The sequence below is a fragment of the Cyprinus carpio genome, chromosome A16 (genome assembly GCF_018340385.1).
Source record: "Cyprinus carpio isolate SPL01 chromosome A16, ASM1834038v1, whole genome shotgun sequence".
NCBI lineage: Eukaryota > Metazoa > Chordata > Actinopteri > Cypriniformes > Cyprinidae > Cyprinus > Cyprinus carpio.
In genome coordinates this window covers 4,785,573-4,801,414 of record NC_056587.1, presented here as the reverse complement: position 1 = coordinate 4,801,414, position 15,842 = coordinate 4,785,573, and the positions used below count along the sequence as shown (strand labels likewise).

The 15,842-nt window shown below is 35.3% G+C and overlaps 1 protein-coding gene across 1 annotated transcript; it reads right to left on the bottom strand.

The window, feature by feature from the left end:
• Window positions 1-3,875: 3,875 nt before the first annotated feature.
• LOC109105091 (cytoplasmic phosphatidylinositol transfer protein 1-like) lies at window positions 3,876-15,561 on the bottom strand. Its single transcript, XM_019118441.2, has 10 exons — window positions 15,088-15,561; window positions 13,232-13,380; window positions 11,360-11,448; window positions 11,176-11,183; window positions 10,974-11,045; window positions 8,379-8,471; window positions 6,094-6,249; window positions 5,937-6,000; window positions 5,687-5,773; window positions 3,876-4,861 (listed from the first exon to the last, which is right to left on the bottom strand). Exons 1-10 carry the CDS (start codon window positions 15,133-15,135, stop codon window positions 4,701-4,703), a joined length of 927 nt encoding a protein of 308 aa, XP_018973986.1. The 5' UTR covers window positions 15,136-15,561; the 3' UTR covers window positions 3,876-4,700.
• Window positions 15,562-15,842: the final 281 nt, after the last annotated feature.

Sequence of the window (15,842 nt, the reverse complement as noted above, 5' to 3'; positions counted from 1 at the left end):
GTAATAATGAGACAGACAAAAAGGCATTGGTATGAGGGTTAGTTCACAGGGCTTGGGTCAGTCTTCTTTCTTTAAACCAGCACATCTGCTCTGTTGTAAGATCCAGTTAGCAGTTTCCAGTGATTTCTGTGTGAAACTGTGATTTTTGTTGTCAGGTATGGCAAGTGTTAAATATGTATTGTCTGTTGACATTTAATGGAACACAGTCCAGATGGATGTTCTGTGTCTTAGTGCAATTTATCACTTTGGGATAATATAGGTGGTCAGATATTAATGACATTAATGAAGCTAGATATGTTTATGTTGGTATGTTTAGATTTATTATGAAAAAATGTAGATGTTGTGAATAACTGTGATTAACTCTACTGGTCAAGCTCACTGTTTGATTATAGATTGATAGCCTACAATATACAGCCTTGGCCAAAAGTTTTGAGAATGACACAAAATATAAATTTTCACAAAGTCTGCTGCCTCAGTTTTTATGATGGCAATTTGCATATGCTCCAGATTGTTACGAAGAGTGATCAGATGAATTGCAATTAATTGCAAAGTCCCTCTTCGCCATGAAAATTAACTTAATCCCAAAAACATTTCCACTGCATTTCAGCCCTGGCGCAAAAGGACCAGCTGACATCATGTCAGTGATTCTCTCATTAACACAGGTGAGAGTGTTGATGAGGACAAGGCTAGAGATCACTCTCATGCTGATTGAGTTAGAAAAACAGATCGGAAGCTTTAAAATGAGGGTGGTGCTTGAAATCATTGTTCTTTCTCTGTTAACTATGGTTACCTGCAAGGAAACACGTGCAGTAATCATTGCTTTGCACAAAAAGCGATTCACAGGCAAGGATAATGCTGCTAGTAACATTGCCCCTAAATCAATCATTTATTGGATCATCAAAAACTTCAAGGGGAGAGGTTCAATTGCTGTGAAGAAGGCTTCAGGGCGGCCAAGAAAGTCCAGCAAGCACCCGGAACGTCTCCTAAAGTTGATTGCTCAGGAATGGCAGCAGGCAGGTGTGAGTGGGCTCACTCACAATTTTGCCTAAAAACACAGCCATGAATAAAGAATAGTACAAAAACATTCTCCAAGAGCAACTACTCCCAACCATCCAAGAACGGTTTGGTAAGGAACAATGCCTTTTCCAGCATGATGGAGCACCTTATATATAAGCTATAAGGTAAAAGTGATAATTAAGTGGCTCAGGGAACAAAACATCAAAACGTTGGGTTCATGGCCAGGAAACTCCCCAGAGCTTAATCCCATTGAGACTTTATGTTCAATCCTCAAGAGAAGGGTGGACAAACAAAAACCCACACATTCTGACAAACTCCAAGCATTGAATATGCAAGAAGGGGCTGCCATCAGTCAGGATGTGGCCCAGAAGTTGATTGACAGCATGCCACGGCAAATTGCAGAGGTCTTGAAAAAGAAGGGTCAACACTGAAAATACTGAGACTTTGCATTAACTTATTGTAATTGTCAATAAAAGCCTTTGACACTTTTTATAATTCAGTATACCATAGTAACATCTGACAAAAAGATCTTAAAACACTGAAGCAGCAGATTTGTGTCATTCTCAAAACTTTTGGCCACGGCTGTATGCTGAAGTAGAGGTTTTGTAATTCAAAGTAAAGTTTTTGTCATACGGTGTGATGCAAATTCTCTGTTACTCTGTCATTCATTATATTACAGTATCACTGCATAGATAGCAATTTGTTAAATGAGGAATGTAGAATATTTTAATGCATTTTTGTGTGTGTGTGTGTGTGTGTGTATGTTACTGATTTATTTTAGATTTAGTTTCTAGGCACTGCAAAAAGTAAATGCAAAGCCAGTAGCTAGAAAATAATATCTTAAGAATCAGAATAATAGCTTACTACTGTTTCTGAAAAGAGAGTCTACCAAGCTACTGTAAGCATGCTTATTATTTTTCAACATCTGCTCCTGCTGTCATTTACTCAGGGATATTATTAAAACTAATTTAATGATACAGACTAATACTAAAAACATTTCAACACCAGTATTTTCTCCCTTTTTAGCAAAACATCATTGAGTGAAACAAACCATTGTCATTTAGCGTAACAGATTCATTTTTACATTATTAAAATATAGAAAAATTTAGTATAGTGATCATACAAGATTTTCACTTCCTTCCTTCCTTTCCACTTCCTCTAAAACCTTTTTGCTGACAAGAACAGTGGGTAAAACCTGGAGAATAGTGGCAAAGTATAAAGATTTAAAAGATCAAGTAATTAGTATTTTGGTGCACACTGTGATCATTAAAATAGTTTGATCTTTTAATATGTCATCCAGTGATTCTTGTTCTAAATATGCCCGACAAGATTTTTTTTGGTAAATAATCTTGTTACACTATAAAATAGTTTCACTGAATGGCATTTTAGTGGATGTCTTCTGTAAATCATGGTAAAAATATAAGATAGTCATTCTTTTTTTCTTATAAAAATAAAATTACCCAGGACACATTCAAATGTGGAAAACCAAAATTTAAAGTGTAATACAGTACACTTTTTTTAATGCTTGAAAACCTCATTTCGTCTTTTACCCATATTTGTGGACTATAAAAGGTGAATTTTTGATGAATATACTAGCCACTCTTTTCAGAATAATGAAATTGGATGAGGTTTGGGGGCTTTTAGGCTTTAAAACAATACAAAACCCCCCATAAAAATATAATAAAGAGGTCAAATCATGCACAATATTTCTAACGTTTAAGTGAAATAAAAATTGTGTAGGTACTACATTTTAAGGCATTTTATTCAATTATGATTTATATTCTTTTCTGATAGAGAGAGCTAATCTTTTACTCTGTCTGCACTAGTGGTACTGCCGTAACTTTTTTCTAATTAAATTTATACATCAGAAATGTTCTCCTGAGAGAGAGAGAAACTGGGATATGAAGGAGGGGCAGCAAGGGAAAGGAAGAGAGAATGCTGAAGATAGTGAGAATTTGAAAGAAAGAGAGAGCCAGAGCTGTAACAGAACAGCCTGGAGTCATTTGAGTGCTACTAGAAGACTTCAGGAAACATGGATTTAATCTTTGCCTTCCACATCCCTTCATGAGAAAGATAAAAAGAAGGAAATAAAACGCTAGGAATGAATGAATATAGGAATAGCCACAGGAGGAAGCAGTAAGGATCTTTGCAATTATATGTGATAAGAAAAGGTGAATATGACAGCAAAAATGCAGTTCCTAGAACGCTTAAAGCTTACAACAAGCCTACGCTCAGATTTTTGTTTGCAAAGTCACTTTTTATTATTCGCTGGTGATTCATTGCCGATTTTGAACGTGATTTTGTCTAGCTTGTCAGTGGATAAGGTTCTGTGTAGTAAATGACGCTTCTAGAGCAGCATTTACATTTACTAGGAGCGGAGTGATTATTAAATGCTCAGAGCGTGGAGGGGAAATAGTTGCCGCTTCACTCCACTCACATACTCTGATCTGAACGCACATGCTGGAGATTAACTACTAATCACAGGAGCAGCTTTATTGACAAGATGCGCATGAAAATCACATTCGATTTTTTGCCCAGCCCTACGTGTAAGACACTTATTTTTTTATGGATGGGCACTTCTTATTTAACTTCTTTTGGACTGATGCATGCAACACCCACTGAGTGGCATTAAACAGCTTGAAAGATCAAAGACAATTTTTAATATAACTCCGACTGGATTCGTCTGAAAGAGGAAAGTCATATACACCTAGGATAACTTGAGGGTGAGTAATGTATGGACTAATTTTCATTCTTGGGTGAAAGATAATCTTAATGTAATAATAGAGCAAATGAGCATAACCTATATCTGATGATTGAAAAAAAAAAAATTGGATAATAACCAGTGTGGAACCAGAGCATCATGCATCCCTTAAAAAAGTTTATTATGAAAAATATGTGATGATATGGCACTTTCATCATTCCTCTGTTTGTTTGAATGGTTTGACATATCAGCTAATGATGTGAGTTTGGGGTGGGGTTACTTGTTTGTTCAACTAATTACAGAAATGACACACTTCCCCTTTAATGTGAATAACCAGAGACAAACACAGAATATCACCAGTGGCATCTTACAAAGACAGGTGTTATATTAATGTCAAATAACACATAATTCTTAGTCCATGGTAGTCTTTAGTCTTATCACACAAAGTATATTGATAATGTTCTTGCTATGTGCAGCACAACTAAACAATCAATTGCGTTCCATCAATGTATTGATACAGGGTCAAAGGTTATAACCCGTAACCACTAGAAATTTCAGCTAGTCACTCACGATTGCCATAATCCATATGATCGGGTTTCACTGAATCAGTCTATTGATTATGTCACTAGAGGCTTTTCATCTGTGTTCAGGTACGTCTGGTCCCCTTCATGTTTATAGGCAGTGGAATAGACCATTTGTTCAATGCATTTTGGTGAGGTCTGTGAGAAACGTGAACTAAGGCACAATGGTTTCACTTCATTAGAAGCCAGAGTCTTTTACATAATATTTACAATTCTTCAGTACGGTGTTTTTGTCAAGCCTCTGCATGGAACACAAGCACATCCAGTTGGAATGTTGAGCAAGAGAGTGAAAATGTTGAATGTCTTTTTAGTTTTGATTTGAAGAGAATGTCCAAGTCCTGAATTTTGCTAAATGTTGGTACTGGCAGTGGTCGATGTGGTGTGAGGTTGGAGAATGGGTGTTATTCCGGGGTCGACTTTAATCTCACAGGACTTTTGAGGGAGGACGGGCAGGATGGAGAGGCTTCAATGTCTACAGTATTTACCCCCATCTTTTTCAGTGACGATTCATCCGTAACAGAGATGGAGCGAGTCAAGCTGGGTCGCTTTGGAGGAGCAGAGTCTGGGAAGCAGAGAAGAAAATCAGTTTTTGTCACAAGTGCTTCTGATTTAGCATAACATGTTGCAAAATTGTTGTTAGATGAGTCATGATGACTTCCATATTAATGAAGTTGCATCTGCTGTGCTGACTAAACTGTAACAGTTGTGATGCAATATAAAACGTTCACCAACAGAGGGCAGTGTGGGCACTGATAGAGGACAGTGAGGTCACATTGTAAAATCTACATTACATTACATTAACATTTATTCATTTGGCAGATGCTTTTATCTAAAGCGTGTATTCAAGCGGTACATGTTATCAATTGCTCTTTTTTTCTTGGGGATCGAACCCGTGACCTCGGCGCTGCTAGTGCCACACTCTATTTTTTAAGCTACAGTAAGGCTAAAATCTGTTCACACTCAAATTTGAACCTGGAAATGTTATAATGAAAATGAATTAAAAATATTTATGGTTCTGCACTATTTCTAGGCCATTAATGAAACAACCAAATTTGTGATACTGATATATATATATATAATTCAAAATGTTAGGCGCATTGTTCTCTCAAGACTTACTCATTTATATTTGCTGGAAAGGGTATTTTAATAGACTGTTAATGGACATTTTTAAAAAGGTTTCTTTAGAATGTTAAACAGGTTTTAAAAGGTTTCTACATTATTTAGAATGTTCATCATACATTAAACTGAAAAATTCTACAGAATTGCTATTATTACTATAGTTATTATTGTTAATTTAAAGATATATGTATATTTTTGTATGTTGACTCTATGTATGTAAACAGTGTATTGATATTATAATCATACTGTTGATATAATTTCAGCATACCTGTGCAGGTAATGTCACTATTGAGTTTGCTATTGGTTTCCTCCTGCTGTTTTCTCTCGTACTCTCTCACCTGTTCTAGTGTCATTCCTGCATGCACAAATATTTGTTATGCATTTACTGTGTATTTGTGAAGAATTAAGATAGAAGAAGTACATGTTGAGTACCAAACAAGGGATCAGGATTCTTGTGTGTACATAACAGAGCATGTGGTTAATTATGGTAATGAAGCATTGCAATACATCTCATTTACCATGCCACTCGTCAATCCATGCCACCGCCTGTCTGTGTCCCACCAACAGAATGTCACGAATGTTCTATGATGAATCATAACATGCCATAATATGACAGATGATGGGATTACATGACTAAACAGCATGATGTAATGCATGGTATGTAATGGTCAGTACCCTGTGAATGAAGTCCTCTGTTCGCCCCTGGAAGCCGTATACCTCAAAGCTACAGGAGACTCTCTTGTAGGAGCACATGATGGGTTTAGTGGTGTTCCTCCAGCCATCCACTAGGGGTCCACGGCATGTTTTCTGTGACACCCAGTTGCTCAGATCCTGTTTGTTTTAAGTACATACACATTACCTGCTGAGTGAGCAGATCATTGCTTGTTCTTGTGTGTGTGTGTTGCATGCTGCGCATGAATTACTGTGCAGGGGTGAATTACATTTCACAGTGGATCATGTGGTGTCCCATTTTTAAAGCGTTAGAGGCAAAAATCGCATGCTTTTGGTTGTGAGACCTTTTAGATATGTTTGATTAACAATTATCTAAAATGAACCTAAATTAACCTAGTGTGAATAGTAGGTAATATTATATTTTGGTATCAGAACTGTTTTAAATGAGTGGTTTTGGCCTGTCTGTTTTTAACAATGAAAATATTTTAGTACATGATCTATGGAACTGATATTCAGTTAATTGTCATACAAGCTGTTATGAATAATTAACTCATTTTAATGAGCAGACATGTAATATTTAGATGTGTCCCTGTTGGTGCATGCATGGTTTTCTCCTGTTACTAAAAGTGTACAATTTCCTTAAAATTTTGACATATGAAATAACATTATTTGGAGACTTTTAAAACTTGACAAGTGAATAATTGGATTTTGTTTTTCTCAGTATTTATGCAAATTGTAATGTTGACTTCATTTATCAAGCTCAGGCATTTAACTGTTATATTGTAACAATTGTCTTTTTTTTTTAATTAATAGGAAATAAACATTTAGTAACTACAAACCAACTTTTGGTCATAAACTAGCTAGCTCATTTACCTATCTAGCATTGATTTAGTCTTTTAACAACTTGTTATAATATAATATAATATAATATAATATAATATAATATAATATAATATAATATAATATAATATAATATAATATAACATAATATTGGAACATTGATTCACCCATCCCTACTTGGTGTATCTCAGCTGTTTTTCTCATTGAAAACTGTAATCCTTTGGATTTGTCTTATTCCTGACTTGGCATATGACAGCAATGGATCTGGGGCTGTGCATGACTGAATATAAGAGTGTAAAATGGAAACATGCTTTCCTCTGATGTATTGTTTGTCCACTGTTAAAGCAGCAGATTCAAACGAACTGTGTCTCTAAGTAGAGCACACTGAGGAATGTGGTTTTTATGTAATGCTTGTCTTGTGGTTTTTGCTTCTGTACTTATGAGCACTGACTCATATCTCTGTTGTGTTATTTAAATGCTAGCTTTGAAGACATCTGCACTGCTGTAAGGGCATAAAGACCAGGAGAACACAGTACACTTGATGCTTATTTGTGAGTCAAATTTGCTCACCATTCTGATCTGAACTGGGAATTTAATTCCTATTTAAATCTTGATCGATGAACATAGTACAGATTTGCATTTTAAATTTAAGGAAGTACAAGCAATTATATCTGCAGTAAGAGTTGTTTTTAATAATACATTTCATTTATAATAATTTTAAATTTATTATAAATAATTTGAAACATTAAATTATATTAACGATCAGTGTTTGAATTTGATGATTTTTGTTTGATTCTGCCTTTTATTTATAAGTAAATCAGATAAATCAAAACTACTTTTCTGTAGATTTTAATACACTAACAATATAAAGCCTGTTAAATAATTTAGATAAAACAACATAATGTCTTTAATGTCACCTTTAATATTTATCTCAAAAATATAATTTGGGCTTTATACATAGAAATATATAAATGCTTTATATTATAGGAAGGGAGTCTCTCTAAAGGGGATCACTATATTTAGAGGGTCCTTTGCATCAAAAAGTTGGAAAACCCCTGCTGTATGTCAAAATAAAACATTTTAATGTTCATTTAATGTGACAGCACTCAGTTTAGACTCAGTTTAGTCTAATAAGCTGAGAATTTTTTTAGCATACATACAAGGAGATAAATAGGCATAATTAGTAAAAAATAATTATTTATTTATGTTTTGATGAAACTTGTGTTGGACTTATAAAATTCATCTAATGTAGATTGCTGTTCCATACATTCCTCATCCTGCCATTCCAATTTAAATCCCAATTTAGTGTCCTGTGGCGTGTGGCCAATTCAATTCACATTCCGACTCATGAAATGAAAATGAAAACGAGCCCACTCTTAAATTCTGAATTTTACCCAACCCAGATTTTATTTTGCCATGTATTTATGCTTATATGAAAGTATATGTACCTCTGCCTTCTTATAATGCTTGTCAGGGATTGGATCACTCAAAATATCCAAAAAGCAGACACTGTCCTTTGGAGTGAGCTCATCATCAAACACCTGCACAGGAAACATCAGACAGAATGTTCAGACAAATCCAACAATATACCAAAGAACACGCTGCTTTCTTATTCCAGCTAGTCCCTAATGTCCAAGTGAAAAATGACACTGCAACTTAAAGTTTTTTTAACATAGAAGAATACAAATGCACCAACATTCTGTGGCCCATTACAGAAACTTGACACACTACATAACACAAGACTGTAGGGCATAGGCAGAGACTCTGAATTAATGCAAAACACATGGAAACAAAGAGTGCAAAATCAAGCCTACTATAGGCAGAAGTACTGAATTATGCAAACTACTGCAGGCCAGCGGAGAAAGAAAGCAGATAACAAGTCTTAACTTAAACAAAGGCTGCACTGACTGAGCAGCATTGCAGGTGTTTTTTGCACCCACTGGAATCTAAGAGAATGATTGAAAAATAAGGAATTAAGAAAATAAGTGGGAATTTGTCTCTCTGTTTTAAACACTCTTTTTAGTCTTTTAAAGTTGTTTTGGTTAAAAATAATGTAAGTAATTTCCAAATTCCTGCTCTTTTTTTCCCTCCGTTCTTTCCTGTTTGTCTTTTTTTATCTGCAGTCTCCTCGTGAGAAAAGCTGTTGTAATGTTTACTGTTCCTCTCGTCTGATGTGTTGAGAGTTGTACCAGTTTTATTTTCATTTGTTTGATTGTGCTGGAGTTGTGAAACTTGCTGTGTGAATGTGCCTGTATGCAAAACGGATAGCTTGTTGTTCATTTAGTGTATATGAAATACACTCTCACTCTCTCTTTTTTTTTTTTACTTAGTGTAGTGTAAATTTAAGTGTAAAGTGTGTATGCGAATGAGGGTGTGTCTGCTGTTATATGTGGAGAGAAAGTTGGGTCAGCTGGAGGAAACTGTATCAATTAAAAAGTATCAATAACAAAACTCTCCCGCCATCTCCCTCACACTTTCTTTTTCACAGGCAGACTTGCTCGTAAATCTTTGAGCCGATTTGTGGCAAGTTGGATCTTGTTTAAGTCGTATTTTTCATTTTTTAATAACAGAGAGCACTCCGGGGCACAATTGCCTCTCTCTCTTTCATTTGCTGCATGCAGACAAACACACTGCAAACCAGTAATAACTCAACTCATCACAATAAGTACTAAGTAAAAACTCTCAATGACAACACAGCTAAATAAATTGTCTGTTTGTTCACTTTAAAGCAGAAGTCTCTCGTTACCTGAAGGACAGTTGAAAAAATGTTTTAACAATCTAAAACTTTACAGTTATTAGTGCACTTTTATGGTAATTGATGTATGGAAAGGCCTTGGAGCGACTCATGAGATTGTATTTCCTGAGAACTGCAATTTTCCCCATTAAGCCTCATTAAGAAACCAGAAACATTTGATGTCATGGTGAGAAGATATTTAAAAACAGATGCACGGTTTTAAAAGTCTGGCTGGTACTGATAAGATGAAGATTATTTTAATGGTACTGGCTTATGGCCGATATAAAAATTCTGCAGTTGTTTTGTCAAAATGAATACAATATAAAAGACTTAAAACTAAAATAATTTAAATTCTAAATTAATTAACAAGATAATATTGTACACTATTAAAAATGGATATTCATATTTTTGAAAATTTGCTAGATTACAGTGTTGTGTTAATGTGTTTTTAAATTATTCTTAAATTCTTAAATTATTTGTGTTTTTAAAGATTAACATTGAGTGTAAAAATTTAATCTAAATGTAAAAATTTTTGAAATTAACTTGTTTACTCTAATATCTAACTGTATCTCTAATATTATCCATTATCTGATATTGGTACCAATATATATATTTTTATTCCTATATATATGATATTGAGACCATTAAAAAAAAAAAAAAAATTCATCCAATTTGCATGCTTGTTAATGAAATAATTTTTAGACAGGCAAAATAAATTGCAGTTTTTGAAAGAAGTCTCTTATGATCACTAAGACTGCATTTAATTGATCAAAAACACAGTAAAAACAGTAATACGTTGAAGGATTTGTACAATTAAAAATATATATATTTTTAAATATATTTTAATATATTTTAAGATGTAATATATTCCTGTGATGGCAAAACTGAATTTGAGTTGTGACCCCAATCATCTGAATGGTAGTGTAGCTGCACTGAGCACCAAAAATAAAAATGTGGTATTCATTAACTGAAGGCACATCACAGTGACTTCTGGTTTAAACTGCCCTGTTGATTTAAATACAAGAGACCTACGTAGTTTTGCTAAACATGTCTGAACAAAATGACCTATACCAGTTTGAGGCCCTGCTTTAAAAGCACTGGTGTCGTATGTCGGTGGAGTGTTTGGATCTTGCCTGAATGTTACTACTGAGTGCTTCAGAGACAGACACAAGCACAATGGCTGTTTACAAGGACACGGGAGCTACGTGTGCCACTGATGAATCGTCCTCCTTTAAAAGGATTATCTCCTGTGAGAACACACACTGTTAGTGAGTGTGTGTGTATATGTGTGTTGCCATCTCTCACTCACATTTTCACTGCAACCGTTGTCATTCTCAAAGCTCGTCTCAATCCTGACATGGAACCTCGGTAGGAAGGAACACTTTTGGAAAGAGTAAAGATATGAGAGAGAGGAAAAACGAGAAGGAGAGAGAGTGAAGTGATTATGTTGTATGCTCAGTGGGCCAGTGAGCAAACTGCATGAGTTTGAGCTGACATTTGAGAATACTTACCGTGTACTCTATAGTAAAACACCAGTGGACGGAGAAGGAGAGAGGAATGCAGAAAAAAAATATGGTGTTAGGTCACAGCTGGTTACTGGTGCATTGAACAGACAAGATGGATGTACGTGCCATGTGATGGTATGTTAATATTCAAACACTGATGTATTTATTATAATATAATGCTTAAACTGACCTGTTATGGTGTAAGGGTAGAAGTTCCAGGCAGTTTCTGTGATATAAAAAGCCATGGGAACAAACTTTCTTATCCAGGTTGGCAGTTTGCTGACGAAAAGGGAAACATGAGAACATGCTATGACACAAGAGACATTTTAAACAAAGACACAAACAGCCCGAGCATAATCCAGCATGAATTTCCATGCGGGTATATGCTAGTTAGTGCTAATTTAGCTAGTTTAATGCAGTAATGCACCATGCAGTTTAACTGTTGAATCTTTCTGGTGAAGTTGGTGGACAAACAAATTCTAAGTAATTTAAAAGCCTAGTGGAGCTTTTTATATTTCTCTCTGCACTGTGTATTTGGACACTTCTGTTATATTTAAAGATGTTTGTTATAAATAATTTACATTTTTTTACCATTAGTTAATATTTTACTCTACAACTGGTATCATGAACTAACAATGAACAATACTTTTACAGCATTTATTAAACTAGATTAATGTTAATTTCTACATTATCTTGATTGATGTTCATTTCTAATATTCATTTTCAGCATTTTTTAAGTTGTATGAATTAACTTTAGTGTATTATGCATTAAGAAATGCTGTAAAATCTTGATACCTAATGTATTAACTAATTTTAACAAATAAACCTTGACGTAAAGTGGTAAAACATTAACAAACTAACATAATAAATAATATACAGTTGTGGTAAAAATGCTCACTGATGCTCCAGAAGGAAACACAATGTGTTGTAGGGAGCAGTCGTGGCCTAATGGTTAGAGAGTCTGACTTGTATTAAGTTAAGATGTCAAACCGCCGTCACAATAGCTATGAGGCTCACTTCCAGAGGTGTCTGGTGCCATCTGTCCCTTACAAAAACACAGTCAGAGTTCAAGAAACCCCACTACAGAGAGAGAGAGAGAGAGAGAGAGAGAGAGAGCAAGGGAGATAATGAACTCAGCACTGTAAGATAACGCAGCACAGACAGCGCTTGAGATTTACAGCCCTAGGACTTGAGTGATGGATGGATGGACAGAGGATGAGAAGAGAGGGGTGGAGAAGAGAAGAAGTAGATCATGCACGGTCAGCCAGTTGTGTCGAGCACCACGAGTTCTCACACTCTCTCTTTTCCATTCCTGAAGTGACAGACATTTCCACAGTGTGTCCCGTGGAACAGCACATTTCCACCAAACAACTGCCATTACATTACAATCCTTGGACGCTCGTATCTTGACAATACAAGTTAAATTATTCATAATTACAATGCAGCAGTTCAGCATGATGTACTTGTAAACAGTATATAATAATCTTGTCTGTGGTAATATCAGCATTTGAATTAGACTCACATGCTCCACGATAAGATTTATTTGACCATTAGGAACTAATGCTCTGCCCTTTTGGTCTTTGCTAACACATTAATGGCTTGAAAAATTTGTTTTACTGCTAGAGATGCAGTAATTCATATTCACAACAGCATCTAATGACTACGTGTGTGTGTGTGTGTGTGTGTGTGTGTGTGTGTGTGTGTGTGTGTGTGTGTGTGTGTGTAAAGAGAGGGTGTAAAAAACACAAAAACAGGCAATTACTATAAGTCAGACCAAAATATCAGACTGAATGTGTACGTGATCTTTTGTCGGATGGTAATGTTGATGTGTAATTCTGCTTGAATCCCGACAGGAAGAGAGAAGATGTTTTTGGAGGGAAAGTGAGCGATGGACGGAGCTCTGCTGCATGCGTAAAGGTGTTAGCTGCAGTCATCAATAATAGCTGATTGATGGAACGTTGGAAGGTGGGCGATGGAAACCATGAAAGAAACATGATTGCTTATGCGAGCATTTGTGTGTGTGTGTGTGCATTTATTGAGACCCCCAGCAGATGGACTTTACCTGTTGAGGTAGATACGTTTCTCTGTGATCTGTCCGGCTCCATGTTTGGGGTCTGTGCAGGGTTCATTACGGACGACCTCCACCCCTTCGCCTCCCCCGCTTTGCTCACTGCTGTGCTTGCTGATCATGTATAACTGGCCGATCTTGTATTAGGAAGACAGAAAAAATTGCTGACCTCTGTTTGTGACTTCATATGTTTTTTTTTTACTTGTTTTATAGCTGGGTTGAGCAAAATTCTAAGGATTGACTCACTTTCAGCTCATGAGCTGGAATGAGAACTGGAATCGGCCATATGAATGTTAAATTAGAATTTAAATCAGAATGGAAGTTGAATTCTCAGAATTCAAAGAAATTTATCCAGTGTAAGTTTTGAGACAAAACATAAATATTTACATTGTTTTGGACTAATTATGACAATTTATTCCCTTATATGAATCAAATATTATATATAATAGACATATTTTTCTAAGTTCAATGCTGTCAAATTAACACAGTAAGCCAAATTGTTTATATATATAAAATTATTTATTATTCACATTTAATGTGTTATAAAGTAAATTGGAGCTTTATAGGAAATTGTGTTCTTCCATAATGATTCATGAAATGTAACATATAAATATAAAATCTATAAATTAAATATTTAAATGAAATTGTATACAATTTCTATATGTGCTGTTTTGCTATAAGGCTTTGATTATTAATGTAATATAACATTTTGGTGTATTTTATTATATGTGCTAACATGAAAATGCAAAAATATTTATGGGCATTTTTTTTCTGAAAATAAAAAGTAATATTATCAGTATAAAAAATGTCATGATTTTAAATTAAACCTTTTGAGAATGTCTTCCATGATCCATGAAATGAAAAACAATATTAATGTATAATATTAAAATATACATAATGTAAAATATTATAATAAAATTATATAATAATATATCTTTTAAAAATATATTTAATTTACATATTTAAAAAGGATTATTAACAAAATTATGAACTTCATGAGTTTAAAACTACCATAAATACCAAACCCTTCCACTTAAATGTCACTCTTTGTCATGTAGTGTTTAATCTGTCATCTGCCATATGTTTTGTTTTGTTTTTGTTTTGTTTTCTAAAGACAAAATGTACTGGATACATAATTTTTCCGACATATTTTCCTGAAAAACTGTGATGGCAGCACTGACAAGGTTCCCGCAGTTTTTCTGAGGACTAATTCTTTTGAAATCTGTTAATGTTAAAACTCACTCCAACAATCATTGTCACTGATGATGACGACAGACAGAGACCTTGTGAGGCTTGGAGAAAAAAGCTGTCTGTATGCAAAACAGAGCTACTCCAGAAAAAAGGGGGTGGTGCTTCTGTCTGGAAACTATGCGTTGTAGTGCTGATGTAGACCATAGACGAATTCTGAGGCAGACTTTAGGTCAGGTGTGCTTGTGTGGATTTGTCTGATCTGAACGAGCACAATTTGGCTACTCGAAGGTGAAACATAGACAGTCTAAACAATCCCTTAGCCCCTTGTAGAAATCCTAAGCCGTTTGTGGTTAAATGCCTTTGTGTTTTGTTCCTAGCCTTGAGGTAAATAACTCACTCCTGCCTTCAAAATGAAAGGACGTAACTTGTCATACCCGTTTAGGTAAAGAAAACGGCTGAAATGGAGAGGTTATGTAATACAACCCACAGACATGTACACAGAACTACATTAAGGTTTCATCTGCGTAAACAGTGTGGAATAAAAAGCTTTTTAAGGTTTACTTTCATGCACACTAATCATAGGGACAGCTGCTGTACACACACACACACACACACACATATGGACGCACACCCAAACATGTTAAAAGTTACAAACTTACCTCATCGACAGTGAGTGGCATGCATATCCGGTATTCTTTCATCAACATGGTTTGGTTTAAATGGGCTTTGTTTTATCCTTTTGTCTTTCTATTTTTTTCTGTTTCTCTTAAGCGTCTGTTTCCTATTTTCAAACTGTGTCAGCGTATGAAACTGTCAAGCGGTTTCCGTAAAGCAATGTTGCACCCCTCTTCCTCTCTCACTTTGCTGATGTCAGAGCTGGTCCTGTAAACTCTGCCAATGTGTAGCCGCCGTGTTTATTTTACTGTTCTCATAGTCCCTCTGTCTTTTGTCTGTCTTTCCTTCTTTCCTGACTCTCTGTATCATGAATGTACTTGCTTCCTTAGCATTCAGTGCTTCCGTTCTGTTTTTAATTTGTTTTAATGTGATATTGCAGAGATAAGAGCCAAATTGAAGCTTCCTTTCTCTACTTCTCTCTTTCTGTGTGTGTCATAGAAGAAAACAGACTGCAGTTTTCATGTGTAACCTTGCCATGTTCTTAGCCCCTCCCTCTTCCCTCCCCTCATCTCTGTTCTATGTGCATTCTTTTCTTGTGTGCTTATCTTTATTCTTTCTCTCCTCCCTCACTCATTGCACCCCTTCCCTCCTCTACCTGACTTTACTTTCCTCAGTTGATTTTCCAGCACAATGCAAGCTCTCCATCTTTTTTATTTATTGTACTCACAGTCCTAGTTTCATTTTCTCCCTCTGGTTTTTGGTCCTGTTCTCTTTATATATCAGTATAACATCACTTTGC